The 18043-nt window shown below is 35.6% G+C and overlaps 2 protein-coding genes across 4 annotated transcripts in view; one reads left to right on the top strand and one right to left on the bottom strand.

Moving 5' to 3' along the window:
• The window catches only part of rmi1 (RMI1, RecQ mediated genome instability 1, homolog (S. cerevisiae)), a 33173-nt gene extending 31221 nt beyond the window's left edge, over positions 1-1952 (bottom strand). For 2 of the 3 annotated variants that reach the window (XM_055162074.1, XM_055162075.1), the window contains exon 1: positions 1757-1952. The gene's annotated coding sequence lies outside the window, so the exon portion shown is untranslated. The remainder of the gene's footprint in view (positions 1-1756) is intronic. The other variant, XM_020927827.2, reaches the window with a different exon arrangement.
• hnrnpk (heterogeneous nuclear ribonucleoprotein K) overlaps positions 1928-18043 on the top strand; it is a 39720-nt gene continuing 23604 nt past the window's right edge. Inside the window, 8 exon segments of the mRNA XM_055162076.1 lie at positions 1928-1992; positions 4916-4989; positions 5089-5223; positions 6566-6663; positions 8945-9001; positions 9861-9904; positions 15005-15077; positions 16526-16639. Coding sequence (XP_055018051.1) covers positions 5166-5223; positions 6566-6663; positions 8945-9001; positions 9861-9904; positions 15005-15077; positions 16526-16639 — 444 coding nt within the window. The 5' untranslated portion in view covers positions 1928-1992; positions 4916-4989; positions 5089-5165.

The raw sequence follows: 18043 nt of genomic DNA, 5'->3' as shown, positions 1-18043 counted from the left end.
GAATTCAAATAGTCCTACAAGTAAATTTTGGTAATTCTAACTTTAATTTGATTTCAGTTTAGGGATCAGATTTCAGTTGCAATAGCTGCTTTGACAGTGATGAGAAAAATACTTTGAAAATGTATTTAGTTACAGAATAAAGGAAACCAAAATTTAGATGAGTTTTGGTCAAATCAGAGTACTGTATTCTGAATATTTTTACACAGAGTTACATTAATTATAGTATAAAAACATTATACAATCACAAACAGCTTTATTTTTGATTCACTTTTTGTCAACCATTATTTGTCCAGTTACAGACAAAAAACATGCACATTCTTTTTTTCTAATACAGTGCAGTTCAAAGACAAAATTACATGATGAAGTACAACCACTTATTCCTTTGATTGTATAAAAGTACTGAATACCACCAAATGAAAAAGGAACTGTACCAAAATATACATTTACTCAAATTTTGTATTCTCAATATGTATTTTCGGAGCTTTGATGACTCTCTTGATTGATGATTTTCGCTATAACCTATTTTAAGACGATGACTGTGGTTACACGCACTCTCAAACTATGATAATAATTACATTTTTTTGTTGTAAAATGATTAAAATGCTGCAAACTTGTAAAATCATCTAATTTCTATCTGTCTCTCCTGGTTACCCACATCAGATTTTGCAGTTAGCCTGTCATTGAAATAATCTTAAAGGTCCAGAAATGAGATAATAATAATAATTTAGCGTGAATGTGAGCAACGACACTGACAATCTGCACTTTAAGAAGCTTGTCAAGTTTGTAAATTACATATTAATGCATTGTTTGGCATCAAAAATACCACAAATCTATCTGTAAATGTTGTAAATGATCTAAAACTGCAGTAAATATCAACCAACAACAACTTGCCCGTGATGCAGCTAGAATAAACCGTAATATAACACAGTACTACACCACTACTGCTACATACTCAGTGTTGGGGAGTAACAGATTACATGTACCGGAGTAGTATAGTATAGTGCCGGGCACTAAACCAGGTCTAAAGCAGGTCTACAGCAGGTCTAAACCAAGACTAAAGCAGGTCTAAACCAGGTCTAAAACCATTTCTAAACCAGGACTAAACTATATCTAAACCAGGTCTAAACCAGGACTAACCCAGGTCTAAACCAGGTCTAAAACCAGGTCTAAATTAGGTCTAAACCAAGACTAAACCAGGTCTAAACCCAGGTATAAATAGACTTAAATAGGACTAAACCAGGTCTAAAACAGGATTTAACAGGACTAAATCATGCTGAAGGACCGTGCTTCCTCTTCTTCTATCAATAATATTTTTAATTTGGTTCAGTAAAGTCTGGGCTTTTAATTTTCTTTTAACAAACAAAACTTCTTCTGTGAAGATTTCCTCGTCTTTGATTCTCTACAGCAAACCAAGTAATCTAAAGTATTCAGATTACGTTACTCACTTTAAGTAATTTAATGGATTACGTTACAAATTACATTTTGGTGTATGTAATCTGTAATCTGTAGGGGAATACATTTTAAAAGTAACCTTCCCAACACTGTTAATACTACTGTTTACTTACTACTACTTCACTGCTACTACGACTACTACAAGGCGCCAAAACTCGGCAATATTCATACGTAGCATTGTTTATAGTCATTGATTTCCCGCCTGGCTTGTATCAATAATGCAAAAATCATTCCAAGTCAAGTCAGCAATACAAAAAAATCCTCGTATGTGCATTAAATAAAAAAATCTGAGTGCGTATTCTACCTTATAAACCAATTTTACTTCAGGTTCCAGGAGCCATCCCATCCGCGCTACCCAAATGTATCCGGAAGTAGGACGCAAACCGATGTGATTGGCGTTGATTTCAGCCAATGGAGTGAGGAAAATTGCGCGACGTCATTTCCACTCCACCAATCGCGGGGCTCCTCGGCGCGGGCACAGTGCAGTCGAGTTGGGTAGAGAAAAGAACGGGGACGATCGTAGCGTTGCTCAGCTTGCAGGTCGGTATGTCGCGCTGATTTGTGTTTTTTTCCCCCCGATAAATGACTTATATTTGACATCAGAACGGGTCGGTTTTAAAGAACGATGCCCTATACTTCCTTTTGCATACCGGATGTGTCAAACTGGCGTGTTTATTTCACGTTAGCTCAGCTTGTTCACCCGAAATGACAACATGGCGAAAGCGGCTATGTGTTAGCTCGAGTGGTTTTCCCTCGTTCAAGTCGTGATTTATGATGATGTTTTAATGACGAGCGTATCGGATGGCGTAAGAACTGCAATCAAACCAGAATTACAGCTACATTCTGCGGTTATTAAAAGTAAAAATTAAGCAGTCAGCGTTAAAAGATCGCTGCTAAAGCTACGTGGCTAACCTCGCTGTAGCTTTAGCCATTTTAGCTTCGAGGGAGTTGCATCGTTTTCCGTGCGCCATACTGAATTGTGTATGCATTACAAAAACGCATTTTCATACATTATTTTTTACGCTTATAACAAATCATTATTGCACTCCTAAACGTTTTGCTTTATTAATTCATTTTTGGGTGGATTATTCGACTCACACATTGATTCGTGTCTGTTTTTTATGCACCAAAGCTGATTTTAATACAATAGGTGACCAAAATTAAAATAATAATAATAATAAAATAAATAAATAAATAAACTGGGACATCCACGTTTTTTTGTTGGTTAGTATTAATAAATTGTTAAAACTGTTATGCAGAGACCATTCAGGACTAACATGTGAGTCAGTATAGTCACATTTTATTTGTGTTTTGGTCGTTTTTAAGCAGATTTTGTTGTATTTTCCCTAAACCAGGCATGTCCAGACTGCGGCCCTTAGACAAATTTTTCTTGACCCTCAGTCTTCCAGGAGAATTGGCCCAAATTAAATAAAATAAAAAATTAACCTTTTAATGCAAGTTTTTTTTTTTTTTTTATTTACCTTGATCGAGCTAATATTTAACATTTAGAGTGTGGTTTTAAGCATCTTAGCATGAATAAAGACTCATGGCTCATTCTAACCTGTTGCACATATTTCAATTATTCACTGTATTGAGCACCAGTCTATGGCCCTTAATCGGCCATCTGCTTCATCTGTGTTTAGATATGTGGCCCTTGAAAAGTTTGGACACCCCTGCCATAGACAAATTACTATTCATGTCTCTCTTTACTGTTGGCAGGGATCAGACTGGTCAAAAATAGCGACATTTCTTGTATAAAACTGGGACAAATCAGTGGTTTTGGATAAATCCACTGGGACAGGGGACACAGGACTCAAAACTGGGACTGTCCCGTTGTAAAAAAGGACATCTGGTCACTCTATATTACAATATTTTACTAGGGATATAACAATAACCGAAATGTTGTGATATCGTATCGTCAGAACTCTCACAGTAATATCGTGGTCCATCACAATATATCGAATTACAAGGTTTTTCATGTAAAAGTCTTAAAAAAAGAGGGAACTGTATTGGCCAGATCCTTTACTTAAGTTATTTTATTATGTAGTAAATTATTAAGCACTTTTAAGTCTTATATTGTTGGAATATGTCACTAATGATTCACAGTGAAGACAGGTCAAAGGTATTTAAAAAGGAAAAAATATCATATGTACAATTCTGTTAATAATTATCATACCAGGAGAGGCATATCCTGATAATATCGTACCGTGAGATTTGGATATAGTTACATCCCTATATTTTATCACTGTATCAATTTTGATACATAAATGGTCACCTTTTATATGGTTGATTGTTTAGTGAAATGAATGTATATATAGGAATTTTAATGCTAAATCTAAATGCTGTTTTATTGAAATTAAGGTTTATTGAGGGATCAGTTTTTAAAATATTGTTCATATTTTAAACAGCCCATTGTTGAGTGTGTCTTGGTATATAAAGATAAAGTCACACTAATAATGTATATTGTTTGGCATAAAAAATACCCCAAATCTATCTGTAAATGATCTAAAACTGCTGTAAATATCAACCAAAGACAACTTACCCATGATGCAGCTAGAATAAACTGTAATATAACAAACTACTACGCCACTAGTACTACTTAATACTATTGGTTATTTACTACTACTTCACTCCTTCTACTATAATGACACACTAATAATGTCTGTAAAAATGTTGTTACTATTGCTGCTGATATATTTATCACGGCCACAAAAAAATCGATAACATAGTAATTAGATCAGTTTTAGTGTCTTGTTACATGCACTAAATAAATCTAATCGTCAAACGGACCCGGTGACATTTGCCAGTTAATCATTGGCTTTTTAGAGCAACGGTTGTATTGAAAAGACGAAGTACATCTTAAAATAACTCTGTCTTTAACACTTTCTCTTTCATTTTGTTCTTTGTTACATTTGCCCTTTTTTTCAAATAATTTCCCTTGTGGATTAATAAAGTCTGTCATTTTCAGAAATACTCAACATTTTACATGGAATTTCCAACACTGAAAACTCCATAAATCATTGGCTGCGGTTATATCCACGCTTAAAATCAGATTATTATCAGATTTTTAGAGTTATACAATTATGAAACTAACATGTAAACACCAAAATAGTCTCTTTGGTTTCAGATTTTGCATGTTGTGTGCAATTTAAATCATCTTCAAGGCCTAGAAATCAGACAATTGATCAGATTTTTTCAGATTTTATACTTCATTACTTATTTTTTTATTTTATTTTGACTTATACATTTCCATTTATATAATTATACCTTATTTGACACCTGTCTCTTGCCACCTTTTTTGCTACTTGCTTAGAATTTATTACCATTTATATATTTTGCTCTCTGTTGTTATATTGTGATGTGCGAGGTTCTGTGTCCAAATAATTTCCATTGTGGATGAGCAGAGTTTGTCTAAGTCTAATTTTTGGCGTACATATGAACAGAGAGTCTTGCTTTCACACAGGTTGCAGCAGCTGTGTGGTCCTTGCTTGCTTGGTACCGCCTATCTACACCCCCTTGTTCCCAAGATAAATATCAGTGAGTGGCTCTTTCCTTACAGTTGCGCTTCACCCGTTGTTGGTCGTATTGAAGAACCGGGTCCGCGATGTTGTTGACAGTCTGCTCTTTATTCCCCAGGCTGCCTCCCTGCTTCTCCCATCTGCTGCCGCTAGCTCCCGGGCCAAGTTCCATCACCTGAATTGTACCGGAAGACAATGGAGACAGAGATTGAACAGCAAGAAGAGTCTACATTTAGCAACACTGAGAGCAACGGTATGTCAGGCCCGAACCGTTTGGGGGAAAAATATCTAAATGTGATTTGTCTGACAAGCATTGAGATTAGATTTGCAATTTATGTTTTAATAATAGGATTCTGTTCGCGTTTAAAGGCATCCAGGAGAAATTGCGACGAGACTGAAATGTTTGTACAGATCTAAACTACAGGGTTGTCAGCTTTTGTGCAGAATAACGTGGGATATTTTGTCGTTTGGGAAGGAAATTGTTGTACTTCAAAAATTGCAGCCTTTCCGATTTGCTTATTGTCTTGTAAATAATGGGAATTTAATGATTGTGTTATTAGCAAATTGCACACTAGGGCTGCAGTGTCAATAGAAATTCACATTGCACTTTGAAAGATCACAATTTATTAAGGACAAACTGTGAAATTTTGTGTCCAAACATGTTCTTAAATGCTCTTATCGGGCCTGTCCCGATAACAATTTGTGAAAATATAGACGATAAACGATATTATTGAAACTAATTTATGCCACGATAACGCAAGATTAGCAGATTTATACCGCTAAAACGATTCTAAGTCCACAATATTCTAAAAAAAAAGAAACATGAGCTGTAATAAATACCAGATTGAATCACTTTAGTCCTTCGTTTGCGTCCGTATTGACTCATAGAAGTGATTAATTTGACCTTTTACCACTCAAATCATATCATATATAGACAAAAAATAACCAAAAATTTCCCAGTTGTGCAAAGAATCTACACACGATAAACACTGACATCTTTCATATATAATATTTAATAGACTAATTATCGTGACAGGCCCAGCATTTATGGATTCCTCTAGTGGTTTAGAAGTTCTTGTCAGTCTTGTTTTAACTTTTAACATTTGTGTATTTTTGTAATTATGTTAGAATTATTCATGAAGGTTTTTTTTTCTATAATCCTATGACAGATGTAACACTTTAATTAGTTAGTGACAATAGGGGACGAAACATAAACCTTAAAACTTAAGCATTTTAGAAACATTTGGCTCTAAGGAAATATCCGTTTGCTCCTATAACCGTGTAGTTTAGATCTGTACAAAAATGTTCCGAAACGTCATTCTTGTGTTAGTTTTATTAGTCATAGTTCAGTCTTTTTGTCAACTCTCCAGGATGTGTTTAAAATATGAACTCGGAACAAAATTCTATTATTAAAATAAAACAAATGTTGAGTGATGTAAAGCACTTTGAGTGACTCGAAGGTGGGAAAAGTGCTGTATAAAAATGTAACTCTTTACCATTTATTGCAGCCTTTCTTTTTATTTCATTACATCTTTCCCCGGTGGATGGTGTTCACTGGTGCTGATAGTTTTTTTTTTTTTATCTCTTTATGACAGGTAAGCGCCCTGCTGAGGATGCAGACGAGCAGAAATCATTCAAGCGCTCCAGGAACTCAGATGAGATGGTAGAGCTCCGCGTTCTCCTGCAGAGCAAAGTAAACCACATCCCCTTTTATCATCTTTAAATCATAATTGAGACAGCCCTTCATGCTTTTATATTTATTTACATATTTTAGTTGCTTTAATTATAGTTGCACATTAAAAATTGCACTGTGTGACGTTTCTGGGGGGAGCGTCGTCTATCTGCTTGTCTCTATAAATGTACATATAAATGGGCATTACTAATAGAGGTGATCAGATTGAAAACTGGTGGATTTACCTTTTCGTAGTAAAGTACAACGTAATCAACATGAAATCTGTCTCTGTCCCTTCTCCCAAAAGAGTACGGCATCATCACGTTCTATAATCTGAAAACAACTTTTAACTTCTTGGGTTCTTTTTTTAAGACGATAGAGTAATGTGTACTGGGAATTTACCTTAAGTTAAAGTAGATTAGAAGACAAAATGAACATATATTTTCATCTAGGACTGCTTGATTAGGGAAAAAAACATTATCACGAATGATTATTTTGGTCAATATTGAAATCACAATTAATTAACGATCATTTTTTAGTGACAAGATGCATTTATTCAGCATTTGTCTCTCAAAAAAAAAACCACTTTGTTATTGATAATTTACACAAAATGTTCAAATTGAAAATAAATATATTCTACAAATGTGAAATATTAAAGCAATTTTGCGATGTATAAAACATTAAATGAATAAAATATACTTTGAACATGAAATAAAGCACAGAAAAACATAAATTTATCAAAAATAAACTATATATTCAACTGTTCTGCAATCTCTACATTAAAAAAATAAATAAATATACTTATTTATATCAAAAATATCCAAAAATAAACTTTGTGTTTCAAGTGTTGCAACTCGATTATATGAGTTTGGAGATTGTTTGACACACAAATCAAAATTGCATTCAAAATTCAATTAATTGCACTGCCTTATTTCCATCTATCTCTGTATTCTAAGTCAGATATAGGGCTGGGTATCATTCAGAAGTTGCCGATACGATACCTACCTCGATACATAGGCCACGATACGATACATATCTCAATACAGTGAGCTTTCAACTCGATAGAATTTAGTATGATATATTTCAAATCGATCTGATGCGGTTCAATAAAAAGTAAAGGCTAAATGATGGCTGTGATACTAAAAGTCTTTGTTAAAACACTTCTTGTGCAAAGTTAAACTTAGTAAATATGAAACACACCTATTTTACTCATCAAACTGTGAAAATGTCAAATGTGTCACAAAACCGTGTTTCCTTCCTCCTTTGGTATATTTTAAGTTTCCTTAAAATATACCAAAAAATACTCTTTGAGATCTATACAGCAGCCCACGATATCGATTCTGTATCATCACATTAAACGAAATATCGATTTCAATAGTTTTGCACACCCCTAGTCAAGTACTAACTGATACTAAAACTAGTAAACAAAACTAGATCGGCTTTTATACAGATCAGTACTAGGGATGTAACTATATCTAAATCTCTCAATATGAAATTCTCACGGTTCGATATTTATTGCAATATTATGTGGAGACAAAAAATAATAAATACAAAATTGTGAACATGCTATTTTTATCTCATCATATTTCAACTAATTAAGATTTAAAAGTGCTTAGTAACGTTTATTTCAGCATCTGGATTGGACTAAAACAGAGCAAAGGATCATGGTCTATGTAGTTTGCTCTGTTTTTTAGCTGTTGCTGCATCTTAACAGTGAATTTAAGCAAAGAGACTTGAGATTCGATATTATTGAGAGACTTTTGACGATACAATATCACGATATTTTGATTATTGTTACGTCCCTAGTCGATACACATAACTGAATAGGCTTTGACCTGTCTTGAATCTTGTGGTTTAATAAACAGATAGTATTATTTTGTGTAGAAATGAACAATATTTTCTAACAAATAGCTTTCATTTGGGTCTCAAAATCCCTCTCGAGTCTTCTTTAACGTCAAAATCGAGTTTGAAATTTTAGTTTTGCAACGAGACTCCATAGAGACAGGCATGAGATATAAAGTTACAGGTCAGGTCTGTATTGAGGTGACTCCTTTCAGATGCAAAATAGTAACTTAATGCCGTACTGCGAAACATTCCAGCAATAAGGATACATGTTCAAGGTATTTTTGAGCAGGCTGTAACTGAACAAAAGTAAGATAGACAAGTTTAATGCCATACAGTGGGACTTTAAGACATAAGAATGACAAATCCATGAGCAGAAAACTGATGCTTCACTAGAAAAGTTACACAATGCAGCTTTTAAATCTTGTCGTAATGCGCTCTTATATTATATTTTTGACAGAATGCAGGGGCTGTGATTGGAAAAGGAGGCAAAAACATCAAAGCTCTCCGCTCAGACGTGAGTACACACAGTGAACCCGCCCTCCGCCTCTTTCAGTTTTAAGTTCTTATTTTTCCTTGTCTCTCAAATTGACCAAACTTTCCCAAATGGCCAGCATTTTTTTTATTTGGAACTTTTTGACTACCGCGAAAAAATCTCTGGCATCGTTGTTTTTCCGGGTTTTGACAACAAATGCCCGACATTCCTATTCTCAAAACTCCAAACTATTCGCTCCGTTTTGTTTTTGTTTGCTGTTTTGTTAATCAAATTCCCCGCCCAAGCCTTGACGAGTAGCTACAAAATTCCAATTTTTACTTCTCCAAAAACATTGTTAATTACAGTACACATCCGCGCCGCTGTTGCTTCTACATGTAGCGTTAAGCAAACAGTTTAATACGCTTTTAAATTCTGTTTTGTGTAAGAGTCTGGCCAGTTGAATTCATTCTCATTCCCTCTTTCTCTAGCTGTCCCCCCACCCCTCCTTCTCTCACTCTCTCTCGTCTCCTCCCCACACTCACTTCTTCATACTCTTGCCATGTCCCATTATTTCAGTGTTTTCTGTTTCTCTCTTTGACAACAAAAATCTTGAGAGAATATATTTGCAGACACAGTGTAGAGCCTGTATATTAAAATGTATCCTCTCCCCCTCTCCCCTCTCCCCTTGTTTATTATTTTACTGTTGACTTTTTGCCCACTTCCTCCTCTGTTGCCCATGTTCTGGATGGCCCCTCCTGCGCCCGCCCGCCCACCTGACACCCCGCCCGGTTGGCCCCGCCCATAATCGCCATGCCCTGTCCTTATATGGGCGTCTTACTTGATTGACATCTGTGCTCGAATGGCCCCGCCCCATGCCACGCCATGCCCATGCCACGCCCAGTTCAATGCCAGTGTCTCAGTCCCAGACAGCAGTGGGCCCGAGCGGTATGTCCCTAAGCTCCTCCCTCTCACTGCCTGAATACAGGTCAAACAACAACAACAGAACAACAATGAATGAATGAATATGAGCGTTATCATGATACTACCTAGACTTCCTGCCTCTGTCCAGATGCTGTTTAAAAAAAAAAAAAATTTACCTACTTGATCTCACTGTATTTTTAAGCATTCATGTCCAACTGTGCTTTTGAGCCATTTTATATCATTCAATTTAGTCTGGTATTTTAACTCTGCTCTTTTTCAAATCTTTACTTTGGTCTCTTAAACTGTTTACCATGTTTGTTTTTATCCCGCCTTTACGGTTAGGGCTGCACGATTCTGTCAAATTATCAACTACTTGCTATACTTTTTTACCCGTTTTTTTGGAGGTTTTTAAATAAATTTCTTTTTTAGCCAGATTCTGTTCACAATTCAGATTTTTAAACCAGTCCCGCAGCATTAACATTTGAAAGAAGACTGGAATTTGAGCTGCTAAACCAACACAAGAATCACATGAATTTCAGAACGTGTTTTGTAATAGGTCAGACTCCACGAGACAAGAATATTTTGTGGCTTTTAGAAAATATCACGTCTTATTTAAAGGTGCACTGCGTGATATTTCTTGTAGAGGGTTCGCCACCTGCTTGTCTCCGTGGAAATGTTATTGCTTTGTCTAGAATTAAACCTACAGCACTGCGCTACTTTACAGTTCAGATCTGTGGAGAGGCGTCCCTATTCACAGGAGGAATTATTGTTATGAGCTATGGAATCATTTTGAGTCAGATAGTTCAAATTCTAGTTCAAATTTTAACATATCAAGCAAAAAAGTGTAAAGCAAAATGGCAAATTAAAAAAAAAATCTGTACAGAAAGAACAAAAATGTGGCTGTTTGCTGCGTTTGTTCCAATCAGTGGGGTAAAAGTAAAGGGTGCTCTTGGAAAAAGGATCAAAATTTTAAACACAACGGACTCCAGGCACTCCAAAAAAGTCAAAATCGCACGAGGAAAAATATAGTTGAGCTCCGATGAAGACCAGGTTGTCTTTGGCCATTTAAAAAATAAAAGCTTTTTAACTATATTTTTCCTTGTGTGATTTTTACTTTTTTGGAGTGCCTGGAGCCTGTTGTGTTTTTAAAAAAACATCTAACAAGAAAATAAATAAATAAATACATTTGCAGTCTGATTTTTTTGTGTGATTGTGTAAAATATCTGTCCTTGCCTCTTAGGAAATGTTTTGTTTTGTCTTTCTCAGTTTTGTTTGATGCCATTTTCTTTGGTTCTGGTCCAGCCTTTTTGTTTGTGCTCCTGGACTTTTTGATTGCAGTTTAACAACAAACGTGTCTAGTGGGCGGGATTTCCATGGGTGCAATCCCATTGGCTAATTTATGTTTGACGGACAGCTAATTTTTGCACCCTTAAGCTGTTGTAGATGTTTTCTGCTGTAATTTTGGCGACTGCAACACAGACAAGTTTGTCCAGTACTTAGATTGTATAGAATAACGCTGTGCCAGAAGAACTGTCCACTAGAAACATTGAATATTAGAAAAACTTTGAGTACCAAAACTTAACAGGAAACGTCCACAACAGCTTCTGCAGTTCTAAGCTCAGCTGTCCGTCAAACATAAATTAGCGAATGGGAATGAACCCATGAAAATCCCACCCACCTGTCACACATGTGTCAAAACTGCAACCAAAAAGTCAGAGCGCACAAATGAGAGACTGACCAGGAAATGAGAACCAAAAAAAACAAAACAAAAAAAACAGCATCAAACAAAACTTAGAAAGACACGGAACAAAAATAAAAGAGGCACTGACGGATATTTTACACGATTACACAGATAATTTTATTGCAGTGTTATTTATTTTATTTTATTATTATTATATTTTTGATTATATTACTATTTTATTTATTATTATTTCATTTTTTATTATTATATTATTTATTTATTATTTTGTTGTCTGATTTATTTTTTAATATTGGAGTGTTATTTATTTTATTATTATGATATTTTTGATTATATTACTATTTTATTTATTATTATTATTTTTTTTTTATTATATTATTTATTTTTTTGTCTGATTTTTTTATTTATTTATTTTTTGTTTGTTTTTTTAAAATAATTTTTTTCTTGATGTTTTAAAAGCGTTCTTTGAACTATCTGACTCAAAATTTATTCCATTGAAAACACCTGTAATGAATAAATGCTAGATCGATTTGTTTAAAGTCCTAACATGGAACATTCCAGGCAAAGCAATAACATCTCCATGGAGACAAGCACTTGGGGAACCCTCCACCAGAAAAGATACAGTACGTAACTTTCTGGGGTTGGCGCATCACCTGCATGATTCTATGGAAACAAAATTTCAACAGTACTCTGGAACTTTCTCCGTGGAGATCAGTATGTTATAATATTGTGGAACATTATAACCAAAATTTCCATGGAAAGACGCAGGTAGAGGCCAAGTAAGAGTCAGGTTTGTGGAGAGGCAAGCCCACTCACAGTAAAAACACGTATTTTTCAGTGCAATTCACACTCAAAAAAATGACAAAAAGCACACACACACTTTTATTTTGGTCTGTATTTTGACTCGAAAGTTTCCTACGGTGACTTTAATGTACTAGTTTTGGTGCATAAATTCATAATTCGATTCAATTCCTCACTTTTTAACCTGATATTGTGACATCTTTTAAACACTATTTTCACTTAACCGCCTGATCTTGACACGTCTACTTCTAAACAACTACAATCTTTTTGACAACCATCTAAATTTCTATTTGTCGTTTTAACTAATCTTGCAGCCCTACTCTTCACCCTCCTCCCTTTCTTTAGATTGCATTTATGTGGTGGTTGGAGGATTCTGTTTAGATCCATAAATGGTTTTTCTTCTCATTTCGACAAGTATTTCTTTTATTAAAAAAAAAAAAAAAACTCCCAAATCAAGCTAGTGTTCAAATCATATGTGTGTTCTTGTGTCTTGTCCCCCCCCCCCCCAGCCCTCCGCTTGGCCCTCCCCATTTTAGCTTGGTTTCTGAGTGGTATTAAACCGCACACACTCGCTCTGTCCCCCCCCCACCCCCATCTCTGTAGCGCTGCCTTTTTCTCAAATATATATTATTTTTTATGTCGTGCTTTTCATTTGACTTAAGATCCATTGACTCCAGTGGTGGCTAATTTGATTTCCTTGGTACAATCTCCTCTGTTACACCTCCTCAGCAGTCTGCCATTCTGCTTTCATGTCTAGAGTGACTTGCCTAGATTTTAAATTCATTTTTTGCGGTTCTTTTGGCGGGTGTACGCGACAAAAATGAACTGCACGAAAATATTAATTCAAGAACGGTTTTTGAATGTTAAGTTGCCCCATATGTTTAGACTTGGTTAAGACTTTAAGACGGATTCGTGTGTTTCAGCTTCCTGTTATCTACAACATTTTGAGCACTTTTTCACATTTCACGAGATATAATATTTTGATTTGAATTGTTAATCGCCGTGGCAACAATCTTAATTTCTCATCATTCTGAAACCTGTAGATAGAGACGATGGGTTTGGTTAGTTAGTCGTTCTTAAACAGACTAAATATTTTGTCTTTAACTTTTAACAGTTTTTTTCCACAATACTCGCTAGTTCAGCAGTGGGCAAATTATGGCCCGGGGACCATATGCGGCCCTTTAATCTTCTTAATCCGGCCTGCCAAACTATAATAATAAATACATAAATTAAATAAAAATAAATAAATAAATAAAAAATAAAAATAAATAATAAATAAATAAATAAAATTAATAATTAAATAATCCATGTTTTAAAAGTCATTTCAATAAATAATAAATACCATGGGACTTGATAGACAGACAATTTGTTGTAATGATTTTTAATTATGGGATATTTCAGTAACAGGGGACATGTTTTGTACATATCCCAAATTTTTTTTTTTCTCTTACAAAGTGGATTACCAAAAAACTCCATCCATCTGCTCCTGGTTCGGTCCTTCTGTCAAATTTTAGAACCCTTTCTGGCCTACCAGTCAAAAAGTTTGCCCACCCCTGGACTAGTTATATTAGCATAAATTTCACATTTTATACCATGCAATTATATTTTGTAGATTTTTAATTGAACAATATACTTTATTTTGCAACAATTTGGTCCAATTTTGTGTTGGACGACAGAAGGCAGTTTTATTATAGAAACATTTCAAACTCAATTTTTGATTTAAATTAAAATTCTTAATATGCAGTCTTGAGTTTTATACCAAAATATTAATCAGAAACACTTTTTTATATTTCTAAATTGTAGTAGTTTTAATAACTTTATTCTATTTCTGATATATGTAAAAGCATTCTTAAGTTGTGCAGGAAAACTCAAAATTTGTCCTATCCAGGTGTTTAAAAAAAATGAACTTTGAATCGTGAAAAGTCCTCAAAATGGCGCCTATGAAGCTGAAACCCAGGAACTAATGACTCTAAATTAGTATCTGGTTTTGATACCCAGAACTAATAGAAAATGTTTAAAAAATCACTGTTTTTGATGAGGAAACAACATTATAACATAGATCAGCGTAATGCGGGTCCTTTTTAATTGGACGCCACTACAGTCTGTACATATGGGAAACAAAATATTAACACCTAACCCTTTAACTGTTTTCATTTTTGTGGCGTACATCGACCAAAGAGCGCACAGGGAGTAGAGCTGTGTCTGGCCCTTCAGTCCGTATTCTTGCAGCCCCCTCCTCCTCTTTGCCCTCCCCCCAGTGGTCACAAAACGCAGTCACCTTTCTTTGGGTTCTATTATTGTTTTAATTTTTTTATTTTTTTTTTAATCTTTCCTTCTTTTTCTCTGGACTTCACCAAAATGCAACGATGCAACAATAAATGCTGGTTGTTAAAGACTTAAAAAAAATTATAAAATAAGAAAAACTGGACTTGTATCAAAAGGTAGTTGTTAATAATAAGCTCAGGCATTAAAGTTTTGAATGTGTTTTTTGAAATGTTGAGAGTTCTCTGATCTAAAAGCCTGTTCCTCCTCCCTCCCCCCCCGGGCTGCCTGCCTGTCTGGCGCCCCCTCCCGCCCCCTGCTGGCTCCGCTGTGCCGTGGCATTTGGTTGGTAATAAATGAAGCATCTTGAGTATCAGTGCGGACATCGAGACTGTGGGAGAAATCCTGCTCAAGACCATCCCCACGTTGGAAGAGGTCAGGTTTCACACACGCAAGATAATTTAAGACACGCTACACCTCATCATCATAGGCGTAAAGTTATAAAAATATCTGCCCTATTTTCAACGACGTGGATTCTTTTGAGCATTAATCATCAATCTCTGCTAATGTTCATTCACACGTGTTTGAGTAATGCCTTATTATTTATTAGCCTGTCTGCATCGCCAAAGCTCAAAATGAAGCTCAAAATGGTCTGTTCCTCCTTGTGATGTCATGAAGCAGTGGTTTTCAAGTTTACATTTTGGTCCTCTGGTTTACCCAAAAGAGGTTATAGTCTTTAGAAGACATGATTTAGACCTGGTTTCGGACCTGGTTTAGACGTGATGTAGACCTGGTATAGACGTGATGTAGACCTGGTTTAGAGGTGATTTAGACCTGGTTTAGAAGTGGTTTAGACATAGTTTAGACCTGATTTAGACCCAGTTTAGATGTGATTTAGGACCTGGTTTAGACCTGGTTTAGGATCTGGTTTAGACGTGATTTAGACCTGGTTTGGACGTGATTTAGACCTGGTTTGGACGTGATTTAGACCTGGTTTGGACCTGGTTTAGATGTGATTTAGGACCTGGTTTAGATGTGATTTAGACCTGGTTTAGATGTGATTTAGACCTGGTTTAGATGTGATTTAGACCTGGTTTGGACGTGATTTAGACCTGGTTTGGACCTGGTTTAGACCTGGTTTGGACCTGGTTTAGATGTGATTTAGGACCTGGTTTAGATGTGATTTAGACCTGGTTTGTGATTTAGACCTGGTTTGAACTGGTTTGTGATTTAGACCTGGTTTAGATGTGATTTAGACCTGGTTTGGACGTGATTTAGACCTGGTTTGGACCTGGTTTAGATGTGATTTAGGACCTGGTTTAGATGTGATTTAGACCTGGTTTGGACGTGGTTTAGACCTGGTTTGGACGTGATTTAGACCTGGTTTAGATGTGATTTAGGACCTGGCTTGGATGTGATTTAGACCTGGTTTAGATGTGATTTAGACCTGGTTTAGATATGATTTAGACGTGGTTTAGGATCTGGTTTAGACTTGATTTAGGATCTCGTTCAGACCTGGTTCAGACCTGGTTCAGACCTGGTTCAGACCTGGTTCAGACCTGGTTCAGACCTGTAATATTCCTGCCTGCCATAGACCTGTTACCTGGTGATTTTTGTGCTGCTCAGGGGTTGCTTGGGTAAAACATTGAGAACCATTGATTTTGAGAAATGGAAACTAAAAAAACAACACAGAATATTTGAAAACGGAAACATTTTATATGAATTAACCCCATAATTTGCCGTTTTTGATCAAGTAAAATATTAAATCACGATGAAATACTGTTACCTCATATTTTAACACGATCACACATTAGTTTTAGCAGTGTACGCCTCGTTATTTTTAATGTGTCTAGACTAACGGTGCTGCTCGTGTGCTCCGTCAGTATCAGCAGTACAACGGCATGGACTTCGACTGTGAGCTGCGTCTGCTGATCCACCAGAGCCTGGCGGGGTCCATCATCGGGGTGAAAGGAGCCAAGATCAAGGAGCTGAGAGAGGTACGAGATAATGACACCAGAGCAGACGGCGCGCGAACTTGTGAACGAGCGGAGCGGAGACGACGAGCGCGTTAAACCAATATGTAACGTTAGACCGTGACGAGGTTTAAGCTGCGCGTGTGTTTACTTATCGCGAGCTCGACGCCGACATCACTCGAGCATCAAGAACCGTCCGCGGAAACTCCGACGTTCAGAAGATTCCAGTGTCTAGTTCTGGGACAAGATTGGGTGAAGAAATTTGTCTATTTTACATTTGGCTTGAACAAAAAAGGAGTTTGAGTAGTTAATCGCCATGGCAACAGTCGTAATTTCTCATCATTCTGAAACCCATGGATAGAGGCAATGGGTTTGGTTAGTTAATTATTCTTAAACACACTAAAGACAATATTTAAACTGTTTATTTCCACAATACTGGCTGCTTATATTAGAAATATTTAGGAAACGAACGCGTCCATTTAATATTTTATACCCCTTTTTGCAAGTTCATCATGTACTTATATTTTCTAGATCTTTAATTCAACAATATACTTTATTTTGCAACAGTTTTGTCCACTTTGGTGTTATAATACAAACATTTCACACAAAATGTTTGATTTAAATTCAAATTCTTAATATGCAATACCAAAATATGAATAAAAAACACTTTCAGACAATTGAATTTTATTTTTAAATTGTAGTAGTTTCTTTAAATTTATTCTGTTTTTTATATAGATAAAAGCATCCTAAAGTTGTGTAGAAAAACTAGTTAGGCGATGGTGATTTAAAGGTGCACTGCGTAACATTTCTAGTGGAGAGTCTGCCTCCCGATGTCTCTGTGGAAATATAAATGCTTTTTCTAGAATGTTCTGCAGTATAGATTATCTATCAGGATGGAAATAAGCAGGTTACAGCACTATGCAACATTACGATTCAGATCTGTGGAGGAATCGCCTCTATTCACTCAAAATTATAGTGTTTTTGAGCAACAGAAACACTTTTAAACATTGATACTTGTTCAAATGAGTTTCAGTGTCATTTATCAGACTTTTCAATGTTTTTGACAACTTGTACTTTGAAACTATTTGTATCCTTGACACAAGTTGAACACTGACATCATGCAAGCAAACAAAACCTGTCTGCGTGAATTAGGACGTGGGACGATATTGAAATTTGGTGTCACGATTATGGCCAAATTAACAAATATGACACAATAATAAAGTTGCTGGCAGCTTAAAAATGTTATGGATATGTATAATTTTAATATTATGAATGAGTTCCATATTTCAACAACTGTTTTTAGTATTGTACTTTGTTTTCAGCTCATTCTGGTGACTATTTCAGGATTTTATTTTACATATTGCAATGAAATACTTAGTTAAAACCTTCCTAAAAGTGATTCTGAATGATTTTTAAATAAATTTTGTG

Source organism: Boleophthalmus pectinirostris, unplaced genomic scaffold (genome assembly GCF_026225935.1).
Source record: "Boleophthalmus pectinirostris isolate CB_2022bp ecotype Guang Dong unplaced genomic scaffold, ASM2622593v1 HiC_scaffold_4, whole genome shotgun sequence".
Classification (NCBI taxonomy): Eukaryota; Metazoa; Chordata; class Actinopteri; order Gobiiformes; family Gobiidae; genus Boleophthalmus; species Boleophthalmus pectinirostris.
The sequence above is the reverse complement of the archived record's forward strand: the minus strand, read 5'-3'. Positions and strand labels throughout refer to the sequence as shown.